At 43.0% G+C, this 21,521-nt stretch overlaps 1 protein-coding gene across 1 annotated transcript in view; it reads right to left on the bottom strand.

Moving 5' to 3' along the window:
- GRXCR1 (glutaredoxin and cysteine rich domain containing 1) overlaps positions 1 to 13,297 on the bottom strand; it is a 73,718-nt gene extending 60,421 nt beyond the window's left edge. Inside the window, exon 1 of the mRNA XM_075849598.1 lies at positions 12,911 to 13,297. Within this exon, the coding sequence (XP_075705713.1) occupies positions 12,911 to 13,297 (387 nt within the window). The remainder of the gene's footprint in view (positions 1 to 12,910) is intronic.
- Between the last annotated feature and the right edge of the window lie 8,224 nt (positions 13,298 to 21,521).

Here is a 21,521-nt window from a genome sequence, read left to right as displayed (position 1 = left end):
TCCTACTACAATTCTTGTCTCTTCTCGCTTGTTGCATACTTCTATGGTGATTATTGACTCTGATCCTGCCTATATTACAGTTTCTTCAGCACACTTTCCACCAATCAGGGACTAATATGGGTACCACGATTGGGAAAGTCCACAAGTCTTTGCGGGGATTGAGGGTGAAGAACAGAGAGATTCCTTAGACTCCACTCCCCAGTCTAGCCAGTGCCATACTGATTGTGGCTTAGTAGAGCTACATAATCAATGAGAACCCTGCAACTGCCACTAGAGGTAGCTCCCTCTAGTGGCAGTTGCAGGCAGACATAATTTGTCATTTATCTGGATGGTTGTATCAACGAAGCTCTTTGTCAGAAAAACACAGCTCCAACCGCAATAATAACGCTATTAAGTTTAAGTCAAATTAATTATTAGATATTGTGTTTGTGTTAGTGAATGAAGTTGCCATGCCATATTTATGATGACACCCACCAACGACAATCTAATTTATGTTTGGAAAAGTAGTAAGACTCTACCTGCATGAGACTCTGCAGCCATCACTTGTCAATGGTTCACAATAATAGCTGCACATGTCAACAGCCTATAATCCACATGGAAAGGATACTGTAATGGCAGGAAGGAGGTGAAGGGAAAGTGAGCCCTAATCTACCCACCGCCCTGTCCCTGCCTACTTGCAACGACCCGCCCTAGGCGACGGGGTACAACTGGGCGGCGGTCCCTACGCTGTCTAAGTGCACGGGAGAACAAACAGGGAACACGCAAGGGAAGGGGCAGTAGCCCACGGAACGCCGCGAGGAAACGGAGCGGTGAATGAGTAGTCCGGACCAGGATGAAGTGGAGTATACCCAAGTGAGCACGGAGGAGGAAGCAAGCCAGAGGCAAAGCAAAGCAGGTTAAGCGGAACTGCAGCAAGGCAGAAGCACGGCAGAAGCAGGCTGGAGCAAGCAGCAGTGGGGCCAGGAATCCAGAAGAATTACAAGCACTGAGGAGGAGAACACGGCAGGTAATAAAGGACAGGGGGCGGAGCTAACTTTGACTGACCAGGCCGCGATAGGCTCTCCCACTCCTGAGCCTGCCACCCTGGTTGGTGGGAGATGGTGTCAGTCGAACAGGTATGGCCTCAGGTGTGGATTGATTAATCCCAGGAGTATACCTAGACGTAGTACCTGGCAGATCCCTAACAGTACTCCCCCTTTTATGAGGGGCCACCGGACCCTTACTAAGAGGACCCGGTTTAGTAGGGAAGAGAAGGTGGAACCTCCTGATCAATACCCCAGCGTGAACATCACGGGCAGGTACCCAAGTCCTCTCCTCCGGCCCGTATCCTCTCCAATGGACCAGGCCCTGGACCATCCTACTGTCCATAATCTTGGCCACCTCGAATTCCACCCCCTCAGGAGTGAGAACGGGAACAGGAGGTTTCCTCGAGGGGGACCAGGACGGGGAGCAGCGTTTAAGGAGGGAGGCATGGAAGACGTCATGTATGCGAAAGGATGGGGGCAGCTCCAGACGGAAGGATACAGGGTTGAGGACTTCAATGATCTTATAAGGTCCAATAAATCGGGGAGCAAACTTCCTGGACGGGACCTTAAGGCGCAAGTTCCTGGACGACAACCAGACCAAATCCCCGACGACAAACCGGGGGTTAGCAGAACGTCTACTATCCGCCTGAATCTTTTGTGCGCTCTGGGACGCCTCTAGGTTCTTCTGAACCTGGGCCCAGACAGTGCACAGTTCCCGATGAACATCCTCTACCTCAGGATTATTGGAACAACCAGGGGAAACGGAGGAGAACCTTGGGTTAAACCCGAAATTACAGAAAAACGGGGAGACCCCTGACGAGTTACTGACCCGGTTATTCAGGGAAAATTCAGCAAGGGGAAGGAATGAGACCCAATCGAATTGACAGTCCGAGATGAAACACCTTAAATATTGTTCCAGGGATTGGTCAGTCCTTTCCGTTTGGCCATTAGTTTCGGGATGGAAGGCGGAGGAGAAGGACAGATCAATCTCCAACTTTTTACAAAAAGCTCTCCAAAATAAGGAAACAAATTGTACCCCCCTGTCAGAAACTATATTGACTGGGGCCCCATGGAGACGCAGGATGTGTTTCACAAACAAAGAAGCTAACGTCTTGGCGTTAGGTAGCTTCTTAAGGGGCACAAAGTGGCACATCTTGCTGAAGCGGTCTACTACCACCCACACCACCGACTTCCCCTGAGATGGAAGCAAATCGGTGATAAAATCCATGGAGATATGGGTCCAAGGTCTCTGGGGAATGGGCAAGGAACGTAGTAGGCCCGCAGGTCGGGACCTAGGGGTTTTGGACCTAGCGCAAACCTCACAAGCGGCGACGTAAGCCCTAACGTCTTTAGGCAACCCAGGCCACCAATAGTTTCTGGTGATGAGGTGTTTGGTGCCCAAGATGCCAGGATGACCAGATAGAGCGGAGTCATGGTTTTCCCTGAGCACCCTTCGCCGGTATTGCAGGGGAACAAACAGTTTGTCCCCAGGGACGTTCCCGGGAGCTGCACCCTGATCAGCCGCGATATCAGAAGCTAAATCAGAATCCGTGGCAGAAACGATTATACCAGGGGGTAAAATACAAGCAGGATCCTTCTCGGAAGGAGGATTGGCCATGAAACTACGTGACAGGGCATCAGCCTTAATATTCTTGGACCCAGCCCTATAGGTAAGCAAGAAATTAAATCTGGCAAAGAATAGTGCCCACCGAGCTTGTCTAGGATTAAGCCTCCGGGCCGATTCTAGGAAAACCAGATTCTTGTGATCCGTAAGGACCGTTACCTGGTGTCTGGCCCCCTCCAGGAAGTGCCGCCACGCTTCAAAAGCCCATTTAATGGCTAGAAGTTCGCGGTTGCCAATATCATAGTTACTCTCCGTGGGCGAAAACTTCCTAGAGAAGTAAGCACAGGGGCGGAGATGGGTGAGGGAGCTGGTACCCTGGAACAAGACGGCCCCCACTCCCACCTCGGATGCGTCAACCTCCACAATAAATGGCTCCTCTTGGTTGGGCTGAATCAGCACGTGGGCCGAGATAAAGCACTTCTTGAGGGTCTCAAAGGCCTGGACGGCCTCAGGGGGCCAATGGAGGACATCAGCACCCTTGCGAGTAAGGTCCGTAAGAGGCTTAGCGACGACCGAGAAGTTGGCCATAAATCTCCTGTAATAGTTGGCGAACCCTAAAAAACACTGTAACGCCTTAACGGAGGCAGGTTGGACCCATTCCGCCACAGCCTGAACCTTGGCAGGGTCCATGCGGAATTCATGAGGAGTGAGGATTTGCCCTAAAAATGGTATCTCCTGTACCCCAAAGACACATTTTTCAGTCTTAGCAAACAGATTATTCTCCCGAAGGACCTGGAGCACCTTCCTGACATGCTCCACGTGGGAGGACCAGTCCTTGGAAAACACCAGTATGTCATCAAGGTACACAACAAGAAAATTACCCAGGTAATCTCTCAGGATTTCATTAATAAATTTCTGGAAGACAGCAGGGGCATTACACAACCCAAAGGGCATGACCAGGTATTCGAAATGACCCTCGGGTGTGTTGAACGCAGTTTTCCACTCATCCCCCTCTTTGATGCGGATAAGGTTATATGCCCCCCGTAGATCGAACTTAGAAAACCATTGGGCTCCCTGAACCTGATTAAAAAGATCCGGAATCAAAGGAAGTGGGTACTGGTTCCTTACGGTGACCTTATTCAGGTTACGATAATCAATGCACGGCCTAAGACCACCATCCTTCTTCCCCACGAAGAAGAAGCCAGCACCTACAGGAGAAGTCGAGGGGCGAATGAAACCCTTGGCCAAGCATTCTTGGATATACACCCTCATAGCTTCACGTTCAGGACATGAAAGATTAAATATCCTACCCTTAGGAAGCTTGGCACCAGGCACCAAATCGATGGCGCAATCGTAATCTCTATGGCGGGGCAACACCTCGGAGGCCTCCTTAGAAAACACATCGGCGAAGTCCTGAACAAACTCAGGAAGCGTGTTTACCTCCTCCCGGGGAGAAATAGAGTTAACAGAAAGACATGACATAAGACATTCACTACCCCATTTGGTGAGATCCCCAGTATTCCAATCAAACGTGGGCTTATGCAACTGCAACCAGGGAAGACCTAATACCAGATCAGACGATAATCCCTGCATCACCAGTACAGAGCACTGCTCCAAATGCATGGAGCCAACGAGGAGTTCAAAAACAGGGGTATGCTGAGTAAAATTACCATTAGCAAGGGGAGTTGAGTCGATACCTACTACAGGGATAGGATAAGGTAAATCAATAAATGGCATCTTTAGAGACATAGCAAATTCCACAGACATGATATTAGCAGATGAGCCAGAATCCACGAAAGCACTGCCCGTGGCAGACCGGCCAGGCAGACCTGAAAGGGAAGCAAAATTTTATTGCGTTTCACATTAACGGGAAATACCTGTGCGCCCAAGTGACCTCCCCGATGATCACTTAGGCGCGGAAGTTTTCCGGCTTTTTATTCTTGCGCCTGGGACAGGTGTTCAGAAGATGCTTGCCGTCCCCACAGTAGAAGCAGAGACCATTCATTCTGCGAAACTCCCTACGTTGTCGAGTGGACATGGAGGCCCCGAGTTGCATAGGTACCTCCGAGTCCTCCGTGGAGGGGCGAGGAGACGGGACCTCGGGGGGGATCGCAGAAAAGTCAGAGGGGAGCACATTGAAGCGTTCCAGCTGACGTTCCCTGAGACGTCGGTCAAGTCGTACTGCTAGGGCCATAACCTGGTCAAGGGAATCAGAAGAGGGGTAGCTAACCAGCAGATCCTTCAGGGCGTCAGATAATCCTAACCTAAACTGGCACCTTAGGGCCGGATCGTTCCACCGAGAAGCTACGCACCACTTTCTAAAATCAGAACAGTATTCCTCCACCGGTCTCCTACCGTGACGTAAGGTCACCAGCTGACTCCCGGCTAAAGCAGTCCTGTCAGTCTCGTCGTAAATGAGTCCGAGGGCAGAGAAAAAACGATCAACAGAGGAAAGTTCAGGGGCGTCAGGAGCGAAGGAGAAGGCCCACTCTTGGGGCCCTTCCTGGAGTCGGGATATGATGATACCCACCCGCTGGTTCTCGGAACCTGAGGAGTGGGGTTTTAGGCGGAAATACAGTCTGCAACTCTCCCGGAAGGAGAGAAACGTCTTACGGTCCCCTGAGAACCGGTCAGGTAACTTGAGGTCGGGTTCTAGAGGTGAGGTGAGGGGAACTACTAAGGCAGCGTCACCCTGGTTGACCCTCTGGGCCAGGGCCTGGACCTGTAGGGAGAGGCCCTGCATCTGCTGGGTCAGGGTCTCAAGGGGGTCCATGATAGCGTCAGCGTAGGAGAAATGGTAGACTAGGTAACGGCTTGTAATTATGTAATGGCAGGAAGGAGGTGAAGGGAAAGTGAGCCCTAATCTACCCACCGCCCTGTCCCTGCCTACTTGCAACGACCCGCCCTAGGCGACGGGGTACAACTGGGTGGCGGTCCCTACGCTGTCTAAGTGCACGGGAGAACAAACAGGGAACACGCAAGGGAAGGGGCAGTAGCCCACGGAACGCCGCGAGGAAACGGAGCGGTGAATGAGTAGTCCGGACCAGGATGAAGTGGAGTATACCCAAGTGAGCACGGAGGAGGAAGCAAGCCAGAGGCAAAGCAAAGCAGGTTAAGCGGAACTGCAGCAAGGCAGAAGCACGGCAGAAGCAGGCTGGAGCAAGCAGCAGTGGGGCCAGGAATCCAGAAGAATTACAAGCACTGAGGAGGAGAACACGGCAGGTAATAAAGGACAGGGGGCGGAGCTAACTCCGACTGACAAGGCCGCGATAGGCTCTCCCACTCCTGAGCCTGCCACCCTGGTTGGTGGGAGATGGTGTCAGTCGAACAGGTCTGGCCTCAGGTGTGGATTGATTAATCCCAGGAGTATACCTAGACGTAGTACCTGGCAGATCCCTAACAGATACAAACAAATTACAATCCACCGGTTGGGGAATACTACTATAGACAACATGAACATCGTAGTTTTTTTTTATTATCTTCATATCAAAGATCAAAGTTGTGTAGATTATTAGTTTGGCAAGTAGGAGTTTTAGATCACGTCTATTATTATAACAATAATAATTCTATTTCTCCATATTGTCTTTTAGAGATCATATACTTCTATAATATTCTTTATCTACCATGCAGCTCAGAATATTTCTATGAAATAGCCTCCTGTTATACTGTATATACTCAAAAGATGCATGACCGGTAGACTATTACCTATTATTGTTTATGGTCTTTGGGTTGTAATCCAATACACATGATCTTAGCACTCAAAAGTAAAAGTTGTTGTGACTTGTCTTTGTCTCTGGAGACATTCTTTGTATTAAGCATATCACATTTTACCCTGAGCTGTGTGCAACATAAAAAGGCAGCAAGCACACATAACGTTGTATGAAGAGTTCATCTGACCGAATTGGCATTATGTGTCTAGGAGACAGGTAAGATTTTGTAAATTTATCTACTTTATTTTCATTCCCCGGTTGCTAATGTCCAATATGTTCTATGGACAAGGACATGGATTATATAAGGAATACCCTTTTAAGTTTAAGCTCCAATTTAGAGCCACTGTAAATATGTCTTAGGGTGTTGTATAATGTTATAGTGTCTCTGAAAAACACAGTAGGGCAGATTTACTAAGATTGACATTTTATACTCCGCTGGAGAAGGATACAACAGATTTATTTAGAGGCGCACGCCTCTTAATAAATATGTGTCATTTTTCTCACGGCGCGACATAATTGTGGCATAACTACTGCGTCTGTGCGCCATCCACTACTTTCCCCACTATTGGAGGTTCTGACGTCAAAGCACTGTGCGCAGCGCATGATGTCACTACGCTATGCGCTGCGCACAACATCCCGACCCTGGATGGAGTCAGGAAATCCGCTGAAGCCGAAGAGTAGGGTAAGTTTAATACCACTGTCTGCTGAAGCTGATGGGTCGGGGTCTGACTCCCGGGACCCCCGCCAATCAGCTGTTTTGAAGGGGGTACAGCGCTCATACGTGTGCTACTTCCCCTTCATTCTGGTCATTTCCTCACACTGTGAATCGCCGACGGACGTGTCAGTGATTCACAGTGTGAGCAGGTAAGGGCAATGAAGAGAAGGTAGCACTCGTACGAGCGCTGCACCCCCTTCAAAACAGCTGATTGGCAGGGGTCCCGGGAGTCCTGAGTATAGGCCATCAATGTTTAGGTACTGGACAATCCCTTTTAGGGTATGTTCACACGGCCAAATTTCAGACGTATACGAGGCGTATTATGCCTCGTTTTACGTCTGAAAATAGGGCTACAATACGTCGGCAAACATCTGCCCATTCATTTGAATGGGTTTGCCGACGTACTGTGCAGACGACCTGTTATTTACGCATCGTCGTTTGACAGCTGTCAAATGACGACTCGTAAAAATACAGCCTCGTCAAAAGAAGTGCAGGACACTTCTTTCAGACGTTTTTGGAGCTGTTTTCTCATAGACTCCAATGAAAACAGCTCCAAAAACGAGTTGGTAAAAAAATGAGTTGGTAAAAATGCGAGTTGGTAAAAAAACGTCTGAAAAGCAGGGTCTGTTTTCCCTTGAAAACAGCTCTGGATTTTCAGACGTTTTGGTTGACTACGTGTGAACATACCCTTAAGCCTACCATGTGTTAGGCTTAGATACATGGCCCAGCAGACAGTAATCTTATATTGTATAAGATTACTGTCTGCTGGACCCTGTATCTAAGCCTACCTAGGCTTAGATACAGGGTCCATCAAACAGTATCACACATGCACATGGGCTCTGTATCTAAGGCCCTGTTCAGATCAGTGTTGCCCTTCTGTTGAGGGGTTTCCGTCTGATGTTTCCGTCGGGTTAACCCCTCAACGGAAAGGCAAACGGAAACCTTAGCTTCCGTTTGCATCACCATTGATCTCAATGGTGACGGAAATTTTGCTAATGGCTTCCGACTGTCACCGTTGTGAACGTGTTCCGTTGTTTTGGCAGAATCAATAGCGCAGTCGAAAATGCAAAACAACGGAATCCTGTCACAACGGTGACAAACAGAAACATTTAGCAATGTTTCTGTCACCATTGAGATCAATGGTGAGGGAAATGGAAGCTGAGGTTTAAGTTCGCCTTTCTGTTGAGGGGTTACACGATGGAAACCTCAGACGGAACCCCTCAGAGGAAGGGCTCCGGTGATGTGAACAGGCCCTTACTAATGTTTTTTTTTGTGTGTTTGTGTTTTTTTACAGGTTCGGTCGTTGGACTAGGTTGGCTTTTTTTATTCTCAATAAAATGGTTATGAGAGTTGTGTGGGGTGTTGTGTGTAGGTTTCAATGAACCTATTTTTTCTATGTTTTTTTTAAACGTTATCGCAACCACCTTAGTAATGGATGCTGACTGATTGACAGCGTCCTTTACTAAGGCCGGGGCTTAGTGCCAGCCGGTGAAAAGGTCAACAATAACCCCCATGATTACCCTAGTACCCACCGCCACCAGGGATGCTGGGAAAAGCCGGGTACGATCCAGTACCCGACCATCTGTAGTGATGGTCGGGCACTGGGGCGGCCGCAGGCTGGCACTATTAGGCTGGGAAAGACCAAAAAAAGGGTCCTTTCCCACCCTGGTAATGCTAGTCTGCTGCTGCTGTGTTGTATCTGGCTGGTTATGAAAAATGGGGGGGACATGTCATTTAAAAAAAAATAATAATAATAATTGGAAAGCACGATGTGGGGTTCCCCCATTTTTATAACCAGCCAGATACAACATAGCAGCAGCAGCCTAGCATTATCAAGGTGAGATGACCCACTGTTTTTGGGCTTTCCCAGCCTGATAATAACAGCCTACGGCCATGCCAGTGTCCCTCCGTTACTGCAGATGGTCGGGTACTGGATCGTACCCGGCTCTTCCCTGTACCCAGAGTGGCGGTGTGTATCGGGGTAATAATGGGGGTTAGTGTTAGCCTCTTCATGTCTAACACTAAGCCCACCTTAGTAATGGACGTTGTCAATAGGCCAGCAGCTATTACTAAGGCGGTAGTAATAAAGTTTAAAAAAATACAAAGACATACAATTTTTTTTTATTGAAATAAAAATCCCACTTACAAGTAGTCCTCGAATCTGAAGTAGTCCAACAACTGAACTTGTAAAAAAACACAAACACACAAAAATAATTAGTAACACATAAAAAAGCAAAACCATTATTATACTTACCTTTCCTGGGTCCGGCGCTTGAGCCGCAATGTCAGCGAGCTGGGCCCTATATCTAATCCTATCCATAGCTATAGGGTCGCAGTGCTAGAGATATGATGTCTCATATACAGTATATATGTATATGTGTGTGTGTGTGTATATATATATATACATATATAGCAGATATAAAAAAATGGCGACAGCACCCTGCAACACTAATGCCACCTAAACCACTAAATATAAATAGATATGCACTAAAGCTAAATCTACCTACAAATAGGGAGGTTCTTAGTGCACATTTTGATCAAAAAGTGTTAGCCCAGCTGCCACGACAAGGCGACCTCTGTAAGGTGGGAACCTACGCTGCACATACACCCAGAACTGGGACTAAGCCTACATATATTCCTGGGGATGGTAGGATCCAGCATTGAACTGATTAAAATCACCCAGGGCAGAGTGGGAGGAGTGCAAGAACAACAAGTGGAGGCAGTCACTAACCCCACATATATGGATACCATAAACACAACAAAAATTGAACAGCACATTCCAACTAAATGATACAAAATACGCAGGTGCAAGAACACCTATGACTGCAGATATACATATATATATATACACACACACACACACACATATACATACACATATACACACACATATACATAAATGTACACTTTTTTTGAGGGGGGACACATATGTATTGGGGCTATTTCCCCATATGTTTTAAGACCTTAGTCACGCCCCTGGCTGCTAGTGCTGCATTGTTGGGTCACTTAGGAGACTCAGCGATACAGCTAAAAGCTGCGGGCCATCGGCCATGAGAAGTTTGGGGGGGACAAGAAGTACCTTTGCATCAGGGCCCATGAGCCTTTAGATACGACCCTGGTTAACAGTGCCGTCTCACATACAATGTCCTTGCGCTGTCTGGCGCCTGTACGTTGTATGAGCCGTGGTCGGTAGTGAGACCCTGAGGGAACCCATAGGGCGAGAAGAGGAGCAGTCAGGTAAAAGTATGCTTATTTTTTTGTTATCCAATTGGGGGGTGGTCTGACAGTGTGGATAGTCCAATCTAGGGGGTAAGTTATGGGATCCAGCCTAGGCATTTACCTTGCTATGCCCCACAAAGTGAAATCTATGCTAGCTAGGGGCCAGTGTAGATTTCCGCTATACATTACACCAGTTTTCTAATGAAAATTCGAAAAAATGTGTTAGGCTGCGATAGCCCACCCCCCTTTGTAAGCCTCGCCTCCTTTTTAAAAAAAATTCAAAGGCGGTGTAAAAGACGTTTTGACTTTTGGGCTATTTTGTGACTTTTCTACGCTATAAAGGTTGATCAATTTCTCCTAGTGACTCCATCGAGATGTAGAACAATGGGTATTTATGAGGTGATGTAAAGATGACTTTACTGGTTACCTGTATGAATGACTTTTTGTATTAACCGGGCCTTGAACCATAAAGATGACATTGTGCCAGCCCAGTGAAACAAGTTATACAGAAGGTACAAAAATATCAACGAATAGCTGACTAAAACCAAACCAATGTATAGTAAGCTTCTTACATTGCTGCAGCAGATGAAGATACCGGACTTCCTTAGGTGAGATCAGTTACACGGCTCCATATTGGTTACTACTGTACACTGGGAGCATTTTAAGTATATGACATTTGTCAAATGAAATCTAGAGTTTACATTCATGAATATTTACAAAGACAGGTTGACATATGTTATAGTGAACCTGATGAATTACCATCACCTTATGCTTCACCCCAAGTATATACCTATATAAATAATATATTATGAGGTGCACATAATTCTCTTTTACTTATTCTTGATTTCTGTAGTCTATATACAACAAGTTTTTTTTCCCATATTGGACATTAAAGACAGTGAAATACCACTACCCAGTCCTTCCTAGTCAAGAGTAAAGGACAAAGCTAAGAATAGGATAGCATTTGTATTTTACCTGATGAAGAGGCCAGTCCAGCCTTGAAACGCGTAGTAATTAAAACAATATCTGATATTACATTTGCTTGTTTTAAATCCTCATAACTCAAGAAGGGTTTTACCAGTTAGCAGCGCCAGGGAAAATCAGTTTTTTCCTCAAACTTCTCAAATTACCATTTACCACTGGACCCTTTGGATCCAGATCGGAACCCAGACTGCAGCAATATTTTAAAACACGCTTTCAAGGATGTTGTGCTCCTAGCGCAACCACCCAGGTCAGCAGAACTGATCACCTATCTGGGGCTTTTTTACTATATCATTTGATGCACTATGTGAGCTTTGTGTTGTTTTTTCTCCTCCACTGTTTAAAGCTAAGAATACAACACATTTACTACAGATTTGAATCACTAAATATATTAGAAATACCGTATTCTATATATATATATATATATATATATATATATATATATATATATATATATATATTACATATAAGCTATTTTGGAATTCATACATTTCTTCTGCATAGAAAAGGAGCAGCATTTGTATATCGCAGTTACCTGCAGTAATAGGAAATCCTGTTCTTTTATCCTGTGTTGAACCTGACACTTGAAACCTTAGTCCTTAAGTGAGCTCAGTCGACTCAAGTCCACTTAAAGGAGGTTGGTTAGCAATACAGGAGCTTTGTATTTCAGTGACCCCTGCTACTATGGGCCCCATTTGTGAAAACTGGTGCAGACAAAAAATTCAAAAATGTCTTGTCAATATAATTTTTGTTTTCTGTGAAAGTGATTCAACACGTTAAAAAATGTTGCACAATGTATGATAAATAATGTATAAAGTTACATCTGCCACTTTCTGTCGTACAACTTGCAGGATAATAAGTTGAGCTTGATGGAACTTACTATGTTACATTTCTGATACTTATGTCAGATTTATAACACAATGACCAATACCTTTGATAAATGTTAATAAGTTAAGATTAAAATGCTACAAATATAGTCAATTCTTTGAGAGATTAAATTATTAATACATTTTTATACATAAGCCCTAAAAGTAGATTTTTAGCAATCGCCACTATAAAATTGAAAACTGGAATCTGTTTTTTTATGGGCTACATCTAAACTTTATGTTTTTATAAATAAAGGCCGTATGAATATTGTGGTAGTCACTGGGAGCTCTTAGTTCAGTGGGCTCAAACCTGTGGCTCTCTGAGCATGTTGGGAGTTGTAGTTTCACAAAAACCACTGCCACTGCCTTAGTTAATACTGCTCTTTTAAAATACATACTACTGTGTAATCTTCTGCCAATGGTCTATGATTTATATGGGCTGAGCAGCCCCCAGAGAGACAAACTTATCATCAAAAGCAGTAGTTGGGCAAATAAACCTGACTGTCCTTCTGTGGCCCAATTCTTTACATTTTATGGGTCCTATTGGATGTGAGTCCATTCCCATTGTACTTGATGCAGCAGTCATTCATACAGGACATTACATAATTTCTAGACAGTATATATATATATATATATATATATATATAAATATATATACATATTAGAAAACCACCTTCTATCTGAAAATATAATTTAAGTTTTTTTTAATATATATATATGTATATGTATATATATATATATATATATATATATATATGTATATATATATATATATATATATATATATATGTATGTATCTATATATATTTGTTGTTATTGGCTTTTCTTACCTGGAAAACCTTTGCCAAATTGTCAAACAAAGCTTGGCCTGCACTGACTTTGTGCTTGACTCCTCGCACTGTGCCATTCTTACTGAAAATTTTCACCCGCTTCGTTCCAAATCCTCTATCTTTAGTGGCTCTTGCTAAAACAAGCAAGTCGTCTGGATCATTTTCACTTTCATCATACTCTGACCCTAAAAATCCATTGTGATGACCGTCGGTTTCACTTGGTATGCTGTTCTGATCAGTCTCTGAGCTGCTGGCACATTCAGAATCTACGGAGTCTCCATCGGTGTAGACTTCTTTCAGCACTCGTCCGCTATGTGATGATGCTATCCTAAACCTCACTTTTCTTTGCTGCCGGTCTCCTTCCGAATTCATCTCCATGTTTATCATATTGCCATCCAAGGATAATAAACAAAAAACGCTTACATTGTCCAGGCCCCAGAGCGTCACCTCACTTGCCGAGCGGTCACACTCAACAATAGGAATAACAGCACCCATAAGGAAATAACGTCAGGTATGGCAAGGTGTAGCTTACCCTGAAACTGCGATTAATAATGAATTCCTGTCTGCTATGGTTACCCTTAAGCTAAAACCTGTAAATGAATATGCTTGATTAATTATGTAAGACCTGTAGTGTACTTTCACAGCACAACCGGTAAAGAGAAGCAGAAAAGGGGCGCACATTATCATTTTGCCATTTAGCTTAATTTCCTTAAATATAAAAAGTAGCTGAATAGGGAAAGCAGCTGTGACAATGCAGAACCTGTCCAAGAACTGACAACAAAGCAACAAAAAGATTTTATGGTTTCATCAACTTAGGTCATAAATATCAGGGCACATGTATTGCTAATATGAGACATGTCACATTTGGTCATAAAGAACGAACCTTGTGGACTGTGCCTGCAGGGAGTATTGACATGATGCATACATGATGCACACAGAGTCTCTATGGGCAAGTGGCAGGCCACAAGTTTTAACATTGACTTCAATGGGAGGCAGAGAAAGCGTATTTCGCTGCGTTTTATGCCCGTGGCGCTCAATGCCCGCGGCGCCCCGCGGCGTGCAGGGAGAGGAAAATCTGCCTCAAACTTCCAAAATGGAATTTTGAGACAGAAATTCCGCCTGCAAAAAACTCCATGTGAACATAGCCTTAGGCTATGTTCACACGGGGTCTTTTGCCGAGTTTTTTGACGCGGAAACCGCGTCGCAAAACTCGGCAGAAACGGCCCGAGAACGCCTTCCATTGATTTCAATGGGAGGCGTCGGCGTCTTTTTCCCGCGAGCAGTAAAACTGCCTCGCGGGAAAAAGAAGCGACATGCCCTATCTTCGGGCGCTTCCGCCTCCGACCTCCCATTGACTTCAATGGGAGGCAGGAGAAAGCGTGTTTTATGCCCGCGGCGCTCAATGGCCGCGGGCGAAAAACGGCGCGATAATTGCTATTCACACGGAGTATTTTGGGGGAGGAATATCTGCCTCAAAATTCCGTTTGGAGCTTTGAGGCAGATATTCCTCCCCCAAAATACTCCGTGTGAACATAGCCTTAGAGTGAATGATCTCCCTAGAATACCATTTTGTTGTTTTTTATTTTTGCTCTTTTTATCTAAATAGGTTAAAAATTCTGCACTGATTAATTTCTCAATATATAGTTATAGCAGTTGAAGCGTGGAAAGTATTACGCACACCAATGGGGATAATTTTGCAAGTAAAATCTTTTATTTTCTCATACCAGAGTGCAACGTAAAGTTTCGGTCCTGGCACGGACCTTTTTCAAGCACTGGAGATCAATGGTAGATACACATATATGTTATTACACATCATAGCAAAGTATGTGGTAAGAAAAATTATTACAAAAAATACAGTGTATACATATATACAAATATACAAAATGGATGTAATCATACAATGTCAGAAGAAGAAGATAGGTACGTCTGTGCTGGTAAATGAACTCCGTGGTCGTGAGTAGGTAAGAGGTTGTTACAGTTGTCACTATGTAGAGAGCCTACAGAAGCGAAATACCACTATTCATTGCGCCGTCACGCCGTCTGACCAGAATATAGTAGGTAAGTACACCTAGACTAGGGACCCCCAGATACCATTATACATAATGGACATTATATATTCAGAATGATATCTTGCTCAGACTAGGTCTCTATGTAATAGGAATATTATTATCACTATTGTGCCATATAGGACTATTTTTATGAAATGCATTATTATACCTTAACCCTTGCACATATGGCCAGAGAGACAAGCATACAGTTCAAATATATAATGATACCACTCACCTTGGGACACGTCTCCACATAGTGACAAATGTAACAACCTCTTACCTACTCACGACCACGGAGTTCATTTACCATCACAGACGGATGGATACCTGTGACCGTACCTATCTTCTTCTTCCGACATTGTATGATTACATCCATTTTGTATATTTGTATATACTGTATATTTTGTAATAATGTTTCTTACCACATACTTTACTATGATGTGTAATAACATATATGTGTATCTACCATTGATCTCCAGTGCTTGAAAAAGGTCCGTGCCAGGACCGAAACCTTACATTGCACTCTGGTATGAGATAATAAAAGATTTTACTTGCAAAATTATCCCCATTGGTGTGCGTAATACTTTCCACAGTCTATAGAGGGTTGGGCCCCTATTTATGCACCCACATACTAGATCACCCAGTGCTATCTAAACTTATGCTATATAGCAGTTGGAGCGCCACGTTTTTCATACAGTGTTCCAAAGCCTTTGCATAAACATAGATTTAAAAGACCATATGCTGGCTACCTGCAGTCACCACTAGAGGGAGCAGAAGCGCATACTTCACACTGTCTATTCTTTGAACTCAATAATAACATAAGAAGTGAAGTTCTAATTTCTCTATAGTGACAATTGCAGGCATCTAGCATGTTATCCTTTAACTACACCATTCAGCTTTAATATTAAAAACACTGGTAGGTGATGTGAATTATATTGATTTCTCATTACAATGGCGCCTGTCAAGGGACGGCAAATATTAGGCACCAAACAAGTGATCAGTCAGTTGGTGTAGCTATTTAAAATTGATGTGTTGGAAGCAGGAAAAATTAGCAAGTGTTGGACCTGACCGATGTTGACAAGGACCAAATTGTGATGGCTAGATGACATTCATGTGGACGTTACTTTGATACGTACCAGCTACCTAAACATAGTTGCAGACCAAGTACACCTCTTCATGGCAACCATACCCTAATGGCAGTGTCCTTTTTCAGCAGGATAATGTGCCCTGTCACACTGCAAAAATTGTTTAGAAATTGCTTGGGGAACATGACAAAGAGTTCAAGGTGTTGATTTGGCCTCCAAATTCCCTAGATCTCAATCGAGCATCTGTGGGAGTTGCTGGAAAAACAAGTTTGAACAATGAAGGCCCCATTGCTCATCAATACTTCTTCTTCACCTTAGACCCTCATGAGTAAAACACTAGACCACCAGGTGTATGACAGGAATACTATCACTAATCCCTAAACCACCCCATGTAAAAAGTGCATGATGAAGTTTATAAAGAAAGTTGGAAAAGTCCATATAATTTGGGGCATTGTGCTGTCTCCGTTGAGGGCACCAACACTTTTGAAAACCTCCCTGCGTTTACCCATGAAATGATTCCTTCTTTGCCTTTAAATAAACATCACATTGAAGAAGAACTAGTAGTTATGTTTATATAAAGCCATGTATCGTTCTTTGTAACCTAGTCAGCCAGTTAATAGACGTTGCCCAGCCTAATTTGTGCCTCATCAAGTAATATGCCATCTAACATACAAGCATTGATCCAAACTGGCACTCACTCAACCTCAGTAAATGTGATACGTCATTTTCTGCTTCTCCCTGAATACCTCGCCACTTACAGGAATTACAGGGGTATTGCCAACAGTAGAAATAGCAATATATAAACTCAATATACATTTTAGAGTAACTTTGTAAAGTATTGTTAAGTCTAAAATATATTAGGGGAGATGGAAGGCCCTTGAAAATGATTTTAGGGAAATAGAAGAGAAGCTCAAGGCCAGGACCTCCATAGTAATGTTTTCAGAAATACTACCAGTGCAATGAGCATCACTAGAAAGACAGCGAGAGATTATCGAGTTAAATAAGTGGATTCGAAATTGGTGCAGGAAGGAAGTGTTTGAATAACTGGGCTGACCGGGCTGCTCCTAAATGGGGAGGGTGCAGGGGGAAAGAATGGTTAGATCGCTGGAGGAAAACTAGGATCTGGGGGGGAGAGGGTGGGGATACACAAGTGGGGTTAGATAGAGTAGATAGGGCGTGGGATACAGCAGGGGTTTATGGGGATTTAGTTGGGGCTGGGGATAGCAAGCTGAGTAGGGAGGTGACTAGGAATAAATACGGACCTAAGAATATTAAAGGTGTTGGTAAGATCAAATGTATGCTGCCGAATGCAAAAAGTCTTGCAAATAAAATGGAGTTGGAGAGTCTAATGACCGACATGGATTATGATGTAGTGGGCATAACAGAAACCTGGCTGGATGAGAGCCATGGCTGCGTAACAAATGTGGGGGGCTGCACCGTATTCAGATGGGATAGAACATATATAAAAGGTGGAGGGGTTTGTCTGTTTGTAAAATCCAGCCTAAGACCAGTCCTGAATGAAGACATGGGGGGAGACTGTGACAGTGTGGAGACCTTATGGGTAAATATTCATTGAGCGATTAATGACGGCAAACTACTAATTGGAGTTTGTTATAAGCCACCGAACATAGCGGAACAGACTGAGGAAGAAATGCTGCAACAAATAGAGAAGGCAATAAATAATAATAGGGTCCTTATAAAGTGGGATTTTAACTATCCTAACATTAATTGGGACATAGAGGCCGATTGATGTACTAAAAGCCGTAAGTTTTTATACACAATTCAAGACAATTATTTCACTCAGTTGGTTAATAAACCAACCAGAGAGAATAATGTGCTGGATCCGGTCTTATCTAATAGATCAGACACGATATCAGATGTGGAGGTCCGGGAGCACTTGGGCAATAGTGACCACAATATATAAAGTTTTAATATAATATTCAATAACACTGTGTGTATTCGGCGTGTTTTTGGGCAGGATCTAAAAAATGTCCTTATTACTATACAACAGGCTCAGACAAACGGTCAGTAATAGAGAAAGGTATAATGGTGTGGTGATATTGTTCCACCGCCAAACCAACCTCTTCCCTTATGATATATTGTACTGACACCACTTGCTGACTATATAATCGGATTATATAGTCAGCAAGTGGAACAATATCACCACACCATTATACCTTTCTCTATTACTGACCGTTTGTCTGAGCCTGTTGTATTGTAATAAGGGCTATTAGAGCTTATTTTAACAATTTATCAATTAAACATATTTTAATCGTTCTAACCAGGCAGTCAATCTTGAAATTTAACGGAACATAAGAATCATATCATTGTGCATAGGATCTAAAAAATGTGTCAAAAATACTTGATTTAAGCCTACCATTGATATCAATAGGAAAGCGCATTGTTAGTGCATACAACGAGATTTTTTACACGAGCGTATATCTAAAAGACGCGTTGCATAAAAAAAGAAGAAAAACGCTAATAATTCCCGAAGCCAATGGGAGTCCTAATTACGCGCCAAAAAATGCGCCAAAAACGTGCACAAAATGCATAAAAAACACAACGAAAACGCGTCAACAGCGCCTGTATTTTAAAAAGTGTTTTTGACATGTTTACACGTCATTTGTCTTTTTTAGCACCGTGTGAACAAGGCCTAATTAATTGAGAAAGGTTGGACTTGATAGACCTGTGTCTTTTTTTAACCTATGTAACTTTGTATGTAAGGTGTTCTGCATCAAAACCTAAATACATTGAGTGGTTCATAATTCTGATACTGGATGATTTCATGTTGAGAATTATCTAGATCATTGGTCTTCAACCTTTGGCTGTCCTGCTGCTACAAAATTATAATTCCCAGCATCAAAAAGCTGGTAGGACATGATAGGAGTTGTAGTTCTGCAACAGCTGGAGAACCATTGGCTGCAGATTACTGATCTACAAAATCTATTGTCAATTTACTTATACTGTGTCTTTCTAATATATTCAGCAACACCCACATGTGGGTTAAGTCTGAGCTAAATTTCAGAACTGAAATGCAGTTGCGTCCTTAAGGGGGTGTTCCTCGTGCCTGGAAACCTCACCTCTCAGTCACCAGATCACTGCACTGGAATTTGTTATTGAGTTCTATGTAGTGAGCTCCCCCTAGTGGTAGCTATAGAAAGGCAGAATTGTATCATATTACGCTATGAATGTATGAAGGGAACCAGGGGATTGAAGTTTGTTATCAGAAAAACAGAACCCAACTATTATTATTTTGGATCTGTTTTTTTAAATTAAAATTAAACTTTACACTTTCCTGTCTGAGACCACCATATATGATCATAATATTAATATTAATAATAATAACAATGACAATAAATAGATACGTGTAAACCACTAGAGCACCATAGACCTCTAGGTATATCAGATATCATCCCATAACCACCATATATAATCTATACCAACACTCCTCCTTTACCTTAGACCACCAGAGATATCAACCATTAACCACTCTAGACCACCAGGAGTCTGACAGGAAAACTATTACTAACTCGAGAACCACCCCATGTAAAAGTATAGGATTTCGTTTATGTAGAAAGTTAGCAAACTCTGTATAATTTGGGACAATGTGCTGTGGCCCTGAAATGATGCCATCTTTCTCTGAGTTACTGCACAAGCATACAAGCACATCTATATATTCATGTTTGCCAGTACATAATGCAGAGTACACAATATATCGGAGGATTCTTTCATGTTTGCTAAATAAACAACAAATTGAAGAAGAACTAGTAGTTATGTTTATATAAAGTCATGCAAATCTCGTTGTACCCAAGCTAGCCAGCAAACAAAAGCTGTCCAGCCTAATTTGTGCCTCATCAAGTAATATGCCATCTAACATACAAACATTGATCTAAACTGGCACCCACTCTCACAAACATAGTAACCTCAGAAAGTTTCCAATGAGATGTGATATGTAATTTTTTACTTCTTCCAGATACATGAAGCTTATAAGGGAGCCCTATGTTATGCCGGGATAGACACATCCACTTGGTAAATTGCAGTTGGATCTTCAATTTCATCAAGGTTGCAGTGTGATATTTAAGCATCAGTGGTTGCCACTATCAGGCACATGAAATACCTCATCTACTGAGACAATTCATTTCTCCGACACTGTAGGACATTTGTATTTGACAGCATGTGGGAAAACTCAATGCTTCACTACTTTGCTGATCATTTATTCCCAGTGTGAATACCAAAACTTATTTTTCAACACGCTAGATGAAATTTACATGTTGAAAAATGTTGTTTTAATAAAAATATTACATATACAGTGAAGAAAATAAGTATTTAATCCCTTGCTGATTTTGTAAGTTTGCCCACTGTCAAAGACCTGAAAAGTCTAGAATTGTTAGGCTAGGTTAATTTTACCAGTGAGAGATAGATTATATAAAAAAAAAACAAAAAACAAAAAAACAGAAAATCACATTGTCAAAATTATATATATTTATTTGCATTGTGCACAGAGAAATAAGTATTTCATCCCTTTGGCAAACAAGACTTAATATTGGTCGCAAAACCCTTGTTGGCAAGCACAGCAGTCAGACGTTTTCTGTAGTTGATGATGAGGTTTGCACACATGTTAGATGGAATTTTGGCCCACTCCTCTTTGCAGATCATCTGTAAATCATTAAGATTTCGAGGCTGTCGCTTGGCAACTCGGATCTTCAGCTCCCTCCATAAGTTTTCGATGGGATTAAGGTCTGGAGGCTGGCTAGGCCACTCCATGACCTTAATGTGCTTCTTTTTGAGCCACTCCTTTGTTGCCTTGGCTGTATGTTTCGGGTCATTGTCATGCTGGAAGACCCAGACGAGCCATTTTTAATGTCCTGGTGGAGGGAAGGAGGTTGTCACTCAGGATTTGACGGTACATGGCTCCATCCATTCTCCCATTAATGCGGTGAAGTAGTACTGTGCCCTTAGAAGAGAAACACCCCCAAAACATAATGTTTCCACATCCATGCTTGACAGTGGGACGGTGTTCTTTGGGTCATAGGAAGCATTTCTCTTCCTCCAAACACGGCGAGTTGAGTTAATGCCAAAGAGCTCAATTTTAGTCTCATCTGACCACAGCACTTTCTCCCAATCACTCTCAGAATCATCCAGATGTTCATTTGCAAACTTCAGACGGGCCTGTACATGTGATGAATACCTATGTTGATACAGGCCAAATGATAAACGTTATAATCAACGTCCACACATATCAAAATAGAGAATAGACATTAAATACCCATAGCTGTATGTGAGGACATATCACACCTCCACAAAGGGAAGAATAACACCAAGTACAAATAGTACCTTGCAAATATATAAATCCTTTATTACAATAATCATAAAAACATATTGGCCATCAAGACCTAAAATGAGACAAACAAATAAAATACACTGATGTGGAGCACAATGAGGCTATTCAAAGTAACATACATTCAACAGTGATACATG

Source organism: Rhinoderma darwinii, chromosome 1 (genome assembly GCF_050947455.1).
Source record: "Rhinoderma darwinii isolate aRhiDar2 chromosome 1, aRhiDar2.hap1, whole genome shotgun sequence".
Classification (NCBI taxonomy): domain Eukaryota; kingdom Metazoa; phylum Chordata; class Amphibia; order Anura; family Rhinodermatidae; genus Rhinoderma; species Rhinoderma darwinii.
Note: the sequence above shows the minus strand (reverse complement) of the source record. Positions and strands in the feature narration are given on the sequence as shown.